This window comes from Pavona decussata, unplaced genomic scaffold (assembly GCF_977016875.1).
Source record: "Pavona decussata unplaced genomic scaffold, jaPavDecu1.1 SCAFFOLD_94, whole genome shotgun sequence".
NCBI classification, from domain to species: Eukaryota; Metazoa; Cnidaria; class Anthozoa; order Scleractinia; family Agariciidae; genus Pavona; species Pavona decussata.
This window is the reverse complement of record NW_028145511.1, coordinates 1,665,315-1,682,125: the sequence shown is the minus strand read 5'-3', so window position 1 is coordinate 1,682,125 and position 16,811 is coordinate 1,665,315. Positions and strand designations below refer to the sequence as shown.

Below are 16,811 nucleotides of genomic sequence, written 5' to 3'. Positions count from 1 at the left end.
TGTTACTGAAAGGACTTTTTATGAACTACATTTCATTTTATAGAGCAAAAGATGTACTTATTACCGCAGTTTAAGCTTGAATAAATTCTATTTCTGGTACAATTTATGGAATCAGTTTCAACTAGTGTAGAGTTGTAGAGTTTATGATCAACCTCTGCTTCATTGATCGTTTGAAATTCCCTAGATTGTACTTAATATACGATTTTGCAGACGGCATGAAACTGCGCCAAATCTCTCGCATTTTGCACTTGAAAATCTCTGATCGACTCTTACGAATAAAATAATTGACCGAGTATACCCCGACTGGGGAGAAGTTTGTCGTGTGCTGTCACGTGACCAGGTTCACTTAGGTCTCTCTCTCTCTCTCGCTGGGGCGGGAAGAAGAGAGACCCTGGGAACGAGGTTGTTTTGATTGGCTCACTGCACTGTTTACGTCTGTTGTGATTGACGAGATTGATTGCTTTGGTTTTGGTTTTGCAACACTCAATTGAGACCCGCTCTAGAAAACATTCTCTTTATACTTAAAAGCAAAAATGCTAGTTCACAGGCATGGAAATTGATCACTTTTTTCGATCTTTAAAGTATGTATAATTATTATGTAATTATATGCCTTGACTCAGTGAGTCAATTTTTATTAACAAGCTAGTTAGAAGTTTTAGAAGAATCGTATTTGAAAGTAGTTTTGGTACGACATGCATTTATACTTGTCTTATTAAAATCTGGAACTGTTTGTCAGTATTCTGTGTATCTAGACTGCGATAACTGTGCTGTGTCAGAAGTGCAGAAGCCTTATTTCTCTGCAACTAAAAATTACATCTTATATGGTGACGGACAGAATAGGGCATTTCCGAGTTGCTCGTTTTTATTATGAAAATTAGTTTTCATTCATATGCAAACAAAACTAGTTTTCACGTGAAAAGGTTTTCACTTAGTCTCGTTTTCGTAATGAGGATTTTTGAAGACCATTCACAGCGATTTCACAGCGCCGATTGTGAAGTTCTGCACCGCTGCGTAAACGCTGTTACAGTCGAACCAGGTCAAGCGTACCCCCCTAGACTCTATTAATGGATCGATTATTTGAAAATTGCTCCCATTAGTCGTTTCAAAGAATGCATTTACTCATTCATTGTTAGCGCGGATCAATGTTCAAATTAAAATTCGATTCTTATTGGCTTTTTATTTGGACATTGATCCGCGCTAACAGTAAAAGCAATAGCCTGTAAAATTCAAACTACAATACATTTGAAACACCTCGTTCGTTCAAACTGTTCCTGCATGTTGTTGACACGTTCATATAATTCATGATGCAAATTTGGTCATGGCAAGAGCACAAAGTCAAGTGCTTGCAAATGAGTCGGGCTGAAAAATTCCAGTTTATCTTTCATGTATAGCATTACCCACCTTGTAGCATAAAAAAGTTTGGTATATATTTCACAAGACTGTCCATTATACCGCGAAGAATTGCGAAACACATGTTCCGAAGGTCATTGCCATTGTCGAAGGTCAACTGAAATGAACATCTTTCACTGTGAGGTCACATACTTAATTTGCATATACCTCAAAAAGAGAACTGGTCAGTTATTATGATGAATCGCTTCAATCCTTTTTTCAGTTTTTTTTTTGAATAACTAACGGAATAAACGCAAGTGTATAAACGTAAAAATGTCCATTTAGTGAGAGTTCTAGTGAGGGTTTTCCGGTTTCATGCATTGTTCGTATAATCCAATCAGAAATCGAATTTTGATTTGAATTCTTGAAACGACTAACGGGTTCAATTTTCAAATAATAGATTCATTAATAGAATCTACGGGGGTACGCTTGACCTGGCTCGACTGTAATGCTGCTAGACGGCTTCAGTGCGCTGCTTTTGCGGCCAAAATTTGCGACTGCTGCAGCTAGCCCTTTAACAGCTCTCTTGCAGCGCTGCTGAACAGCGCTGTGCGTTTCGTATTTAACACCGTGATTACAATGTAATGTTTATCTTAAAAATAGGTTTGCATTGCATACATGTCGGTAGTGCTGTAAAGGCTGTGGTACATACTGGTCATTGTGTGGTTCCAGAAAATATCCATACCCCCACCATGGAGGGAATTTCACATGGGACCCGCCCACCCCCAGGATTTTCCATTTCCGAATCGGGAAAGTTAAGGGCCGTTTACACGACCGAAAAAATTGGAACGGCTCGGATAAAAAGACGAACGGCTCCGACAAAATTTGACGTGTAAACGGTACTTGACCCGTTCTAGTCTTATCCGTTCCGTTCCTAAAAAGGTCCATAGGCGGCTATGGACCCTTTCGGAACGGAACCGATAAAAAACGGTTCCGTACCCACATTTTTGTCTTCTTTTTAACGTGTAAACGCTCGCCCTTTTTTCGGTACCGTTCTGATACGTTTTTTCTGAGCCCGTAGTACTCCACGTCAGTTGTTTATCATACCAATGATCGTCAGAGTAAGGGCTGTATGCAAGAGCAAACCAAGCGCTTGTTCTTGAAATTTGCAACAAACTCCGTTCGACTGTGAAGTGCGATACAAGGGCTGTTAATAGGAGAACCGTAAGCCTTGTTTTTCTCCTAATTCGGTACATTCTCTCAGAAGCATTTCTTTGAGGAATCACTCGCGCTGTCAAACATGAATTTCGTGTTCTCTTCTTCAGAAGAAACCAGAAAAGTGCTTGTAAATCTGTGATATTCGGAGATACGCACAGTGTACTGTATGTGTAAGCTCATTTGAACAACTAATCGAAGCAGTCTTGTTTAATTATTGCGGGCTCTATCGTTACCGGTCTCGAAGAAAACAACGTGTAAACGGTCTAGTACCCGTTCCAAGGGGCTCTCAAGTACCGTGCCTTTTTCTGTTAGGTATAGTACAGAATTTGTACGTGTAAACGGGAGTTTTCGTCTGGAACCGGTACTTGTTTCTAACCGGGCCGTTCGTTCTCTTTTAACGTGTAAACGGGCCTTTAGTTACATAGATGAGAGATAACATCGGGCCTAAAATGGAGCCCTGAGGTACCCCGGAGCTGACAGGCAGAGGATCAGAGGTTTCACCCAGCACTGTTTCACGTTGGTAGCGACTCATCAGGTAAGAGCTAAACCACTGCAATTAAAAAGACGCTGCCTCCAAATCCGAACTCGTGCAACGTTTGCAGCAGGCAGCCATGGTTCACCTTATCGAAGGCCTTAGACATATCCATATAGATCATGCCCACCTGTTTTCCGTCGTCTACTAGGGAGCCCACGTGGCCCAAACTTCCAAAAGGTTGGAGGTGCATGATTTCCCTCTAATGAATCCATGTTGATAATGTCTTACCGCCTCGAAGAGTCTATATTTGAAGTGTTAAATACACATCGCTCCAAGACTTTGGTTACCAGTGACGGTAAGGAGATGGGCCTGTAATTCTCTGTGCACTCAACCTCACCCGTTTTAAAAACAGGAACAACGTTAGCTTCCTTTCAGTTCTGCGGGAAAGAACCTGGTGCTTAGTTGTTAAACAGTTTACAAAGAGATGGTGCAATTACAGAGGCTGTTTTCTTATGAAGTTTCGCTGGGTTTTTATGAGGTCCTGTGGCTTTCGTAACATCAAGGGCTTCGAGCACGGATTGGACTTCGCTAACCGTGAGCGTTAATTCCGACATATCAGGAGAGGCTGGTGCATTGGCAGCGCTTTCAGATGAAGGGGGAGGGGATGTCATGGGCGAAAATCTGATGCGAAGTAGGAGTTAAACAGATTGCAGGGCCGTAGCCAGAAAAAAATAAGGACTGAGGCAATATCCATGGTTGAATTCCCCGCCTACCAATTAAGGGTCTTTATGATGATTACGTTTAAACTAAACACTGGGATCAAACCTTATTTGACAAAAATTCCGCTAAAAGCCCTTAAGGCCACCTAGATCTAGAGATCGAGGTAACTTTTTTTTTTGGGGGGGGGGGGGAGGGGGCTATTTAAATGCTACTTTAGGGGCTCTGTGTGCCTGACCAGAGGTTTCGTGAAAAAGAAGGGTTTATTGGGGGGGGAGGGGGGGTGCTCAGTCTCGCATGCTCATAAAACCTGGTCTCGGCCGTTCTCATTTGAGGATTTTCGTTCTAAATGGCAACGAAGTTAGCTGCTAAATGGTAGCGCCATTCGCCTATGCCCACTAGCATCCCACCGCTGTAGAGGCCTTAGCGAGTCCACAGGGATTTCGCTGTGGACATAGGCTTATGCAAGGCCATTCAGCCTGTAAGAGCCCATCGATGAACGGCACCAGGTCTTCAACCTGTGGAGAGCGCTTGACCTGCGCTCGCACGAACAGCTTCCTGTACTTAATGGCGCTGCCGCCTGTCCGGTTTTTCCCTCTACAACGTCTTTCCAACCATCTCCGGTGGCTTCTTCACTGACACCACTATCTCTACTAGATGGAATGAAAGACAAAGTTGCTTCGCTGAATACTAGTAATGCCAAAACAAGGTTGAATTTTGGTTCGATTATTGAGAAGAACTAAAAGCATGTTATGAGAGCAACTACTTTACACTTTCTTTGAAAAAAGCTGTTGATAGAACGCCGCATTTTCATAGATTTTTCTAACTCAGATCAGAGAAGACAGAAGACTCGAGAAATGGCGGAAAAACACATGAAAACAAGGCAGTTTTCTTTGGAAAGCCGCTGCCTGGTTAGCATGAATTTTTGCTTAATTTTTCTCATCTGTAATTCAGGGCGCTGCCTCATTCCCGTTATCATTCAACATAATATCATGTTGCGTTAACATTTTTTTTTTTTTACTGATTTACAGTTATTTAACTCTTTGTGAATTTGTCAACAATGACTGAGGCAAGTGCCTCGGTTTGCCTCGTACTGGCTACGGCCCTGGATTGGCTATTTCCCGCGGAGGATTTTCAGCTGAAGATCTTAACGGCGTACGATTACCTGGGTCAGCGAATGGACTGGCTGATATTGGCGTCGAGACTCGATCAGGAATTGTATGCGATTTGGAATTCAGCTTCAATATAGACCAAAAACGCTTCAGGTTTGTGTTGAGGTCGGACTCGACGGAACCAAGAAGCTCATCACGGTTGTTAGGCAGGTGGCTTTAGGGACATAATTTCAGCTTTTGTCTTATAGATTCCTTTTTCTTGATCAAATTAAGTATATGGCACCAGACATCCGAGGTATGGGATTCCGTCCCTTTAGCCTCTTGGTCTGTGTATAGTCAGAGACCGCTACAAGAAACATGTCTTTCCGTTGATGCCAGTCAGTATTTATATCGTCATTGGCTATGATCGAAGAGAGATTAATTGCTGACAACAGACCCTCAAAGTCGCCTTTTACATAATCGTAGACAAATCTCAGGGTTTTTGTTAGAGCTTTTATCAAAAGTGTTAAACTGGAAAATAATGACGCTGCAGTCTGTAAAAAAACCCCGTATCTTTTGGAAACAATCAGTGTCGGTTACATTGACACGGTTGGAGAGAAAGATACTTGTGGTATCCTACAGAAACGTGCCCTTCGGCTAATGTTCTCTACTAGTAATGGGTCTCATGCTGCCCCCTTCTTTATCTCTGCTAACATCTTACCTCTCAATGTGCTTTTTCAAACGGTTTATGATCTTATGCATGACATTTCTACAAATTCTGCGCCTCGGCATTTGTCGCCTCTTTACCTACTCAAGTGATGTCCATACGTATAAGGGACTGTTCATTCTTGATAGGAGAGGGGGGGGGGGACGGGGGAGAAAATGGGGGAACTCAAGTTTTAGTCATCGCTAAAAGGGGGGTCTTGAAATACTTCCCTAGTTATGAAGACAGAGTAACAAGGTAACACAGTAACAGGGTTACAGGGCAACAACGTAATAGAGTGACAAGGGGGACACAGTAATCAAAAATAAAAGTTGGGGAAATAATGATTTTAAAAAGAATTCAATTGTGGAACATCATAATTAATAACCAAAATAATAATCGGGGACATACAAATCATCATATATGAAGTACCTACCTAAACATGGACTCCTCTTGCGAGTGGACTGGGTTCTTGCGTGTTGTTGCAGAAAGATTCTTTTATATGAAGTTTGCTTTGTTCTTGAGGTAAGGTTGACTTTTATGTTCTGTTCATAACGTAACAGGCGAAAGAATCAATGCCTTTTGGAGTCTGTAGGTTCAAATGCAGAATGCTCCCGCTTTCAGTTTCAGCGCTACAGGACGGTTGAGGGAAGGGGACGGTGAAATATCATTGTGTAACCAACATGACATCTTAGTTCCTTCACATTTTTGGGCGATGTTCGACTAAAACTGGTGTTCTCTCATTTGTGACAACCTGAAAACCACGAACGGTGGGAATGGTAGGAATGTTGCAATCTAGAGTGACTTATGAATACTTGGCCGTCACGTTGGTCACACAAGCACAATTTGCTGTCCCACCACATCAGCCGTCCTGTTGCGTATTAAAACTCGCTATAGCTCGAACACTGTCGCTCTCGATGAAGTTTATGGCTACTTTTGTCTGATTGTCGATTGTTCATTGATTGGCCGATGCCAGTTAACTAACCCTAATCGATTGCCATCGATTGATCCATTGATTTTCCGATCATCGATTTTCATAGATTGTTCAGGCCCTGAATACAAACCTAATACTGTAGCTAACATGAAGGGTTAAAGGGTTTTGTGCAAAATATATCACTTCAAACTCACCCAGTTTTATTATGCCCTGAGGAATTTGTGTGTTAAATGTGCATCCATAAATTGAAGGTCCGAGGGCATAACCGCCTTATGTCGAATTTTAGCGCGGCTTTCGATTTCGCACGGATTTGTCCGAATTTTGGCTCTCCCTGGCTTGGAATTTTACAATCGTGGACAAAACTCCTTGAGAAAACCAAACACGAACAGAACAAAAACCACTTGCTTACTTCTCCCTCCCACCCCCTCCCCCTATGCAATGAGAACCGAACACAGACAGCCAAAAAACCACTCACTTACTGTTTCTCCCTTCATAATTCTACAACTGTTACTTCTCCCTTCCCCCCTCCCCCTTATGCAATGTTGATGTGGAAAGTGATGCTTGCCAGGAAACTGTTCGTGACCCAAAAGACAACATTGAGTCAGGGGGAGGGGGAGGGGGAGGGGTATTTGGTAGTTTGCTTGTCTACAAGTGAACGCGCTTGGAAAGCAAATTTTTTATAGGTTTTGTCCACGTCAGACTCGTTTTCCAAATTATCGGTAGGCTAAAAGTTTCCACTGTCCACGAGCCGTGTTTAGTCGCACCAGTTGTTGTTTCTATAAGTAACGTTTGAGATGATATCATGGTTTGCTTTTGCGGGTTGTAACAAGCCCAAAATAGATCAAGGCAGTCGGGATAAACAACTTGCGTATCGTACTGGCTAGTTGGTTTCGCTTTTGTTTGGTGAAGTTTGTAAACGCACCGACATCTATGGATCTCTTGAAAGGTTATGAAATTGAGGAATGCAGTTCACAGGAACTGGCGGAAATGTTGTCCAAAGAATCCTTCCTTGGTAGTGATGACTGTGCCGTGATGAATTTTTCAATTCGATTATCAAATCCCGCGGGAGCATCAGAGACAAATCCCGCCATGTGCAAGGTGTTTTGCAAGCCTTAGTTGTGGTTTGCCAGGCTTGAAATTCGGTATGTAACGATTAACTTGACAATTTCAAGGCAATGATTCAATAAAAGTACGATTAACATAGATTTTCAACGGTTAACACCGACTGCCCGTAAAAAAGAATAGATAGTCTTTACCTTTTAATAGAACTGCCGTTAATCGTTGTTAATCGTCGTTAATCGTTGAAATGGCTACATGTCTTCCTGTTAATCGTGTAGAATGCTAGTATTTTGCGTTATGAAGAGTGATATGTTGACAAACGGGACAAAGCTGGATTTTATGCCAGGAAATGGACACATTTTCTCTTGGAGGATGTAACTGTTTACATTTCGGACATTCCTGTCACGTACGTAGTAGTTTGTAACAGAATCAAATAAAAGCGTGACAGCATTCCTTTCGTTCCTCCCGCGAACAACACCGCTTTCGTGTGCCGTGTTTCAAAGACAACGAGTGTATATTGAATACAAGTATTTAATCCTCAGTGCATTGTCCTTTTGGTCATCCAGTGTCTATAATGTTACCGATATATCTTTACAAGATGGTAAAATTTCTCAATAGCATTAATACGAAACACAAAGCGGCGTGAAAAAATACTGGACAATGGTTTTCAATCCCATTGCAGTTGACATGCAAAAGTTTGCACAAATCCGAGCTACATCGAAAAACGGGCTGAAATTCGACATAAGGCGGTTATGCTCCCAGCCCTTCATTATTGAATATATGAATATTATATTCATATATTCATTTGCTCAACCCCGTAGGGAATAGCTCATAATTTATTGAATATATGAATATTATATTCATATATTCATTTGCTCAACCCCGTAGGGAATAGCTCATAATTTATTGAATATATGAATATTATATTCATATATTCATTTGCTCAACCCCGTAGGGAATAGCTCATAATTTATTGAATATATGAATATTATATTCATATATTCATTTGCTCAACCCCGTAGGGAATAGCTCATAATTTATTATTGAATATATGAATATTATATTCATATATTCATTTGCTCAACCCCGTAGGGAATAGCTCATAATTTATTGAATATATGAATATTATATTCATATATTCATTTGCTCAACCCCGTAGGGAATAGCTCATATGAAGGTCCGAGGGCATAACCGCCTTATGTCGAATTTTAGCGCGGCTTTCGATTTCGCACGGATTTGTCCGAATTTTGGCTCTCCCTGGCTTGGAATTTTACAATCGTGGACAAAACTCCTTGAGAAAACCAAACACGAACAGAACAAAAACCACTTGCTTACTTCTCCCTCCCACCCCCTCCCCCTATGCAATGAGAACCGAACACAGACAGCCAAAAAACCACTCACTTACTGTTTCTCCCTTCATAATTCTACAACTGTTACTTCTCCCTTCCCCCCTCCCCCTTATGCAATGTTGATGTGGAAAGTGATGCTTGCCAGGAAACTGTTCGTGACCCAAAAGACAACATTGAGTCAGGGGGAGGGGGAGGGGGAGGGGTATTTGGTAGTTTGCTTGTCTACAAGTGAACGCGCTTGGAAAGCAAATTTTTTATAGGTTTTGTCCACGTCAGACTCGTTTTCCAAATTATCGGTAGGCTAAAAGTTTCCACTGTCCACGAGCCGTGTTTAGTCGCACCAGTTGTTGTTTCTATAAGTAACGTTTGAGATGATATCATGGTTTGCTTTTGCGGGTTGTAACAAGCCCAAAATAGATCAAGGCAGTCGGGATAAACAACTTGCGTATCGTACTGGCTAGTTGGTTTCGCTTTTGTTTGGTGAAGTTTGTAAACGCACCGACATCTATGGATCTCTTGAAAGGTTATGAAATTGAGGAATGCAGTTCACAGGAACTGGCGGAAATGTTGTCCAAAGAATCCTTCCTTGGTAGTGATGACTGTGCCGTGATGAATTTTTCAATTCGATTATCAAATCCCGCGGGAGCATTAGAGACAAATCCCGCTATGTGCAAGGTGTTTTGCAAGCCTTAGTTGTGGTTTGCCAGGCTTGAAATTCGGTATGTAACGATTAACTTGACAATTTCAAGGCAATGATTCAATAAAAGTACGATTAACATAGATTTTCAACGGTTAACACCGACTGCCCGTAAAAAAGAATAGATAGTCTTTACCTTTTAATAGAACTGCCGTTAATCGTTGTTAATCGTTGTTAATCGTTGAAATGGCTACATGTCTTCCTGTTAATCGTGTAGAATGCTAGTATTTTGCGTTATGAAGAGTGATATGTCGACAAACGGGACAAAGCTGGATTTTACGCCAGGAAATGGACACATTTTCTCTTGGAGGATGTAACTGTTTACATTTCGGACATTCCTGTCACGTACGTAGTAGTTTGTAACAGAATCAAATAAAAGCGTGACAGCATTCCTTTCGTTCCTCCCGCGAACAACACCGCTTTCGTGTGCCGTGTTTCAAAGACAACGAGTGTATATTGAATACAAGTATTTAATCCTCAGTGCATTGTCCTTTTGGTCATCCAGTGTCTATAATGTTACCGATATATCTTTACAAGATGGTAAAATTTCTCAATAGCATTAATACGAAACACAAAGCGGCGTGAAAAAATACTGGACAATGGTTTTCAATCCCATTGCAGTTGACATGCAAAAGTTTGCACAAATCCGAGCTACATCGAAAAACGGGCTGAAATTCGACATAAGGCGGTTATGCTCCCAGCCCTTTAATTGCTATCTGCTTCAAGGATGAATTTCAAAGGATTTGATGACAGGAAACTGCCACTGCAATCCAAATCTCTACATAAATTACCCTCTGTAAAATATATTTAATATCTTGCAAGGTTTGATGTACAAATTCTATAGGGCAGGCTGTAACTGATATCAGAACTGCTCCCCCACCAGACAATAAACTCATGTTTGCAATAATATACAGAACAGTTTTAATGTTTAAGCTTACAACAATCTGTCACCATGTGCTCTCGGGTACAAAACAATCAATCATTTTATTTCAATAATTTAAAATTTAAAAAACAACCCTATACTATCCATAATAACATCCTATTATAGGATTTATAGATATTCACTCCAAGGCCCCGCTGGCTCTGGAAAGGGGCGCCAGGTCTAGAATGAAATCATTAATATATTACAACAGTAATGATCAAGTAGCTGACAGCGACTTCTCACCCTTAGCAAGTTTGGAGCATTTATCTGAATTTTTGGGCAAAAGTAAAACGATATGCACCCCTTTTGCACAAAACTCGTCATTTGCCTGTGGTTTGTAAGCACTTAGAGTGTTATGAAAACTTGCAACAGAAAAATATTTTAACTGTCAAAACCAAAACCAAAACCTAAAGTCAAATGTTATGCTGACCTGGAACTTCCATCCAACTTCTAAATCAAATCCATTTGCATTCAGACATTTGGAATGGTTCAAAGCCAAATTACCAGTACGTAAGTGTCAAGAGCACTTGAATACACATCTGCCTCACTCAAAGCCAAGTAGTGCTAGGTAAAGCCCATTAGGTCAGTTAATAGAGACAGTTTGATGTAAGAGCCACTTTCCTACAAATTTAAGTTGATTTGATACAGTTGATTCAGAAGTACTTCCGGTTTAAAGTCCTTTCTGCACAAATGTTATCATCATTTAATGATGAAAACTCTTGTGTAGAAATCACTTTGAGCTTTGGCATAAACTGCAAATGTTGAACATGGAACTGTATCTTTAGTTACTTGATTTTAGTTATCCATATCCAGACATTTCAAGGTGTCATTTCAATAACTTTCACACCAAGTGCTGCTCTGTTTCTGTAATCCATCCAAAGGAGTCATGGGAGGCAGCATGTCCTAGTGGTTCAATCCCGCTCTGACCACTTGGATTTGTTTCACAGTAGCCCTGTTTTCAAATCTAAGACCACTCTATGTAAATAGCAAACAGGCCAGCCTACCACCAGTTGGGATTTTCACTGATTTATAGTGAACACAATAGTCCAAAACTGTGACATCACAAATATTTGAATTTTTGAAATTATGGGATTTGTTAGTATGTTCGGAAAGAGCATGATGAAAAATGCCTACTTCCCAAAAATCAGCATCTTATTGCAATTTGGGGGCGAGATATTAGCTCTGTTATTCTGCGATGACTCCATACAAATCCCTCTAATTTTACCTCACCCCCAAACATTTGCATGTTGATCTTTGGCAAGTAGGCATTTTTCATTACTGTATGTTCTTTCCGAATATACTAACAAATCCCATAATTTCATAAATTTCGTTTTTGTGACATCATCACTTTAGGACTCTATAGGCCCCTTTCAATATGTTTACTGGTGATTTAGAATTCAACTTGACAATGAGGCCAAGAGGACTCAAAAAAGAAATTTGGTAATCATGTTTTTTTTTTCATTTTTGTTGTTTCTGTCCTCTGGACCTTGCAATATTATTATTATCAAGTTCAATTTTAATAGTTCGAAAGGAGTTGCTAAATACGTTTCTTTTTATGTTTAGCATTGATTGCTACTTATTATACTACCTTTGTGTTCAAAGCTACTTGAATCTTGAAGTAGACTATAACTCTACAAGCAATCAGTTATTCTTTCAGTATGGCGGGATAGTTCTCTTGGCTTTGTCAGTCCTACATTGACTGGGGAAGCTGCCAAGCTACTTTGTACATACACTCAATTAAAAGAATGTTGTCAGGTAACAGGTAAAGAACACTTTTTTTTAAGAGATGGTCTCCAAGTTGCCTTCTTCTTGTTAGAAAATAAACGCAGGCACAGTATTTGAGCTTAAAATTACATATTATTTTCTCCTGGACAAAGAGAAAAAGGAGATCATTCTCTTCACTTAATGAGTCTTATAAGACAATAAACATTTCTCAACATTTTTTACTTTTGCACATAATTTTCTACACTTAAGAGCTAACCACCTCTTAACTTAAGTTTGAATCCACAACTTTAAATAGTTTTAAACATTCTTTTTTTATGTGCATAATTTACACATCGAATAACTTACCAAAAGAAATTACTGAGGTGGAAAATTTGAACATTTTTAATAGGCTCAGGCCTTATCTAAGTGTGTAATATTTTGTATTTTAAAATGTGTTATTTGTTTGTGTTATTGTTATTGTAAGTAAGGAGATAAACTAGAAAGTGATAACCCCTTTTTATCTCCTTTTTCACTTAAAAATTGTGAATAAACAGATGTTATTATAATAATATTATTATATGACAGTCTGAAATGTAAAAATGCCTCCTAATATTGTTATTAAAGATTATTGTTATTACAGCGGTAACCAATAACACGCGACCTACGACATTCAAAAGAGTCGGATAAAGTTGCGTTTTGGTGGACGTCAATCAAACAAAAGCCGTTGAAATTATTTTGAATTCTGACAAGATTCCAAGGTAACCCAGCAAGAAACTAAGAATTTTACCTCGCTAAGAGAAGGTAAACTTTATTTAAATTGATTCTCGAGCCAGATCAAGTGCAAATAAAAGGTATTTTTGAATTAAAAATTTCAATTTTCACTGCACGTGATAATTTACTCACTTGCACGCATCGCAGATTTATTATCAGGTGTAGTGATTTCAAATGTTTCATAAAAAAAATACAGCTTCGTCTAAACAAAGCTCATTTTTTTAGATAATCTGGCTTGGAAATCAACTTTAATAAAGTTTACCATCCGTCAGCGGATAAAACTGTCAATTTCTTGGTTCTGTTGCCTTGAAATGTTCTCAGAATTCAAAATAATTTCAACGGCTTTTCTATGATTGACGTCCATCAAAACGCAACTTTATCGGAGTCTTTTGAAGGCGAAAGGTCGCGTGTTATTGGTTACCGCTGTAATGATAAATTACTGTAGATCACTCTTTAATCTCATTAGGTTTCACACGATTCACACTACTCAGGACAACTTTTTTTTCAATCAAGTGAAAAGTGATTTCTTATTTTGCAGAACATACAATCTCAAAGATGCCTGACAAGTGTACCACTAGCAGCAATACGACGTGCAAGCATTGTGGCAAGTGTCTCAGCAATAAACACAACTTGAAAGTACATGAAAGGACACATACAGGAGAGAAACCTTACAAATGCAAATATTGTAACAAGTGCTTTTCCCAACAAGGCTCGCTGCATATACATGAAAGAATCCATACTGGAGAAAAGCCATATGTATGCAAACAGTGTGGGAAGTGTTTTATTAAAGCCTCCGCTCTCCAGCAACATATTAAAAGTCACACTGGAGAAAGGCCATATGTATGTAAACACTGTGGAAAGAGCTTTGTGCAATCTGGAGCTCTAAAGATCCATGAGAGAATTCACACTGGGGATAAGCCCTTTACTTGTAAGCAGTGTGGCAAGGGTTTTAATGCAGGAAGTGCTCTTCAAATACATGAACGATCACATTCTGGAGAAAAGCCATATTCATGCAAACAATGTGGCAGGTGTTTCAGTGTGCCATCTAGTCTGAAGGAACATCAAAAAACGCATACAGGTGAGAAACCGTACACATGCAAGGAGTGTGGGAAGTGCTTTGCTCATGCAATCACATTGCAGAGGCATACAAGAACACATACAGGAGAAAAACCTCACAAATGTGAGCAATGTGATAAGTGCTTTTCCTATATAAACAGTCTGCGCCAGCATGAAAGACGATTTCACACAGGGGAACAGCCTTATACTTGTGAACAGTGTGGCAAGTGCTTTTACGACTCAGGCAGCCTACTGAAACATATTAAGACGCACACAGGGAAGAAACCTCACGCCTGTCACTTCTGCAGCAAGTGTTTTGCTGAAAGCTCACACCTTAAGGCGCATGAAAGGACACATACAGGAGAGAAGCCTTACAGGTGCAAACAGTGCAACAAGTGTTTTTCTCAAAGAGGCAGCCTGCGTCTTCATGAAAGAACCCACACAGGAGAAAAGCCTTATGTATGCAAGCAATGTGGCAAGGGTTTTTCGCGTCCAAGTCATCTCCAGCTACATGTCAGAATTCATACAGGAGAGAAGCCATTTATGTGTAAGCATTGTGGCAAATGCTTTGTTTCTTCATCCTATTTAAGGACACATTCAAGAATTCATACAGGAGAAAAGCCGTATGTTTGTAAGCATTGCAGCAAGCGTTTCACCAACAGAACATGTCATAAGAGACATGAAAGAGTACACACAGGAGAAAAACCTTATACATGCAAGGATTGTGGGAAGAGTTTTTCTCGGTTAAATATTCTGAAGAAACATGCCCAAATACACATGACAGAAAGAGGTGATAATGAAGTAACACCGTCCTCACAGGAACATGCACCAAACCTTAGCCAATATGAAACATATAGCTGTTGGATTTGTCAGGAGGAGTTGAGTAGCAATGCTTCCCTTCTAGAGCACTATGAACGTCACATGGACCTTGAGGATACCTGAAAGGCTTGTTAGCAAGAGGATGTAAGGGATAGTTTTTCAGGGGTCTCATTAAAGGCAAGGTGCTTGGAAAATTGACTGCCTCTGAACACAACTCGGCCTGGCTTCTTACACTGCAACCAACAGTTACTATTTCAATAAAAATCATGTTCAAGTCAACTACCCTACCTAGGTGCACTAACCTCTTTTGCAACTGTTCAAAATCTTAATGTAACCTCTGGCTTTTGTTACTAATTTAAGATTACATGGAATTTTGTCATTTTTCAGTGGGATAGACATGCTTTTAAGAATGCAATAATAAAATAAATCCATTTCACAGTTATGTGATTAGTGAGCTTGCCTTTGAGTGGAGACGAGAGTTGTCTTTGTTCCGACACAAACCTTCCTGCTTTTCATGTGCAATGTGGTGATCGCGAACTGTTAAAACAACAATCCTCCAAGTTGCAACCATTTTTGGTCCTGTTGGCCTGAGAGTAGTCAAAAGTTGCCATTTACCTTCTGCTAAACCTCAAAAATTTTATAGTTAAGGGAAATGGCCACTGAAAGAATTAAAAAGAAAGAAAAAGAACAGAAAAGGAGAGAGAGAAAAGCCATAAGGGTTTGTTAAGACTTGCTCTGTAAGCAAACATTAATAACAGACTGCATTATTGTAAAAGCCATAGTAATACTTTTGTGGGCAAATAGAGATTGATTCATTGATTAACTTGGTTGGCTGCATACATGTAAGAACAAATACTTAAATTTACATATGAAAAGAAGGAGTGTTTATATCAAAACAAAGGGAACTCTAGTCTCAATTCTACTCAAAGGCCATGGCACTATGCATTCTACTGTAAAATTGAAAGGCTGGGAGTATTACTGTCTTATATAGACTTTTAGGCTGATTTTCATTTTGCTTTTCAGTGCCTGAATTTATGCATGTGGTTTCAATTTTAATTACAGAACATCGGTACTTTTTTTTTTGCTTTAAAGTGTCCGTTTTTCCACTTTTTTCTTTGCTTTTCCTACGTGGAATCAATGTTTTTGGCCTCATGTTCTCAAAAACTAAGCACAGGCTTCCCATGGCCAAGGAAAAAATATTTTCAAGGTCATCCTACATAAGGAAGGGAATTCTGAGTAATTATGCAAGGCTAAATTTAAGTGGCAGTGTCAACGTGGGAAGAGATTAGCCCCTTTCTGCACCTTTCTGTTCATGGTTTGACTAATTGTTTTGACATTATTCAAGTTGTTTTATTCAAGTTCATTTTTATTTTCATTCATTCATACATAGTAGTTACATTTATTACTTTTTTTTACATAATTTGTACAAATAACAATATTACCTTACTGTCTATTTTTAGGAAATATTCTGCAACCTGCAAGTAGCTTAGGCTTCTTACGGTAGGTTGCTAGTTTGGATAATAAGTAGAAAATGGGATGAATGTTTTATGTAGCCTGATGCAAACATGAGAAGGAGTTTGTGATAATTCAACCTGAGCCACAGGTAAGGTTTTACATAGTAGTTATGCATCAGGTTGCAAGCACTGACTGATTGTTTTTTGCATGTTGTATCATCAAAATTAACTTTAAAATTTACATTAGGGAACTCACATGTTCCTGTCATTTTACGTAATGTTGTGTTGCAATAAATTGGCCTACACTATGTTGTATTCCATGCAGATGTTAGTCTGTTAATTGCTTTTGTGCTGTTAAGGGACTTCTTTAATAACTTACTGAAGTCTGGTTTTGCTGGATTTATGGCAGATAAACCATTTGATGAACCATGGAATAATAGCTATTTTGAAGTGAATTAGAAGCCGCTAAAAAGGATGTCACATGGATCTAATTTAATGGCCTAGCTCCCACAA

At 39.5% G+C, this 16,811-nt stretch overlaps 1 protein-coding gene across 3 annotated transcripts; it reads left to right on the top strand.

Moving 5' to 3' along the window:
- The first annotated feature begins 5,999 nt into the window (after positions 1 to 5,999).
- LOC146473325 (uncharacterized) lies at positions 6,000 to 16,622 on the top strand. Of its 3 annotated transcripts, XM_085118549.1 has the most exons (3): positions 6,028 to 6,058; positions 12,140 to 12,256; positions 13,508 to 16,622. In XM_085118549.1, exon 3 carries the CDS (start codon positions 13,525 to 13,527, stop codon positions 14,965 to 14,967), a length of 1,443 nt encoding a protein of 480 aa, XP_084974675.1. In that variant the 5' UTR covers positions 6,028 to 6,058; positions 12,140 to 12,256; positions 13,508 to 13,524; the 3' UTR covers positions 14,968 to 16,622. The 3 variants fall into 3 exon arrangements, with proteins under 3 accessions (XP_084974674.1, XP_084974675.1, XP_084974673.1); XM_085118548.1 differs by lacking the exon at positions 12,140 to 12,256 and having other exon boundaries at positions 6,000 to 6,058; XM_085118547.1 differs by lacking the exon at positions 6,028 to 6,058 and having other exon boundaries at positions 10,540 to 12,256.
- Positions 16,623 to 16,811: the final 189 nt, after the last annotated feature.

What these genes read in the sequence shown, in the direction of transcription:
- LOC146473325 (XM_085118548.1), top strand. Translation starts at nt 13,525, where the DNA reads ATGCCTGACAAGTGTACCACTAGCAGCAATACGACGTGCAAGCATTGT.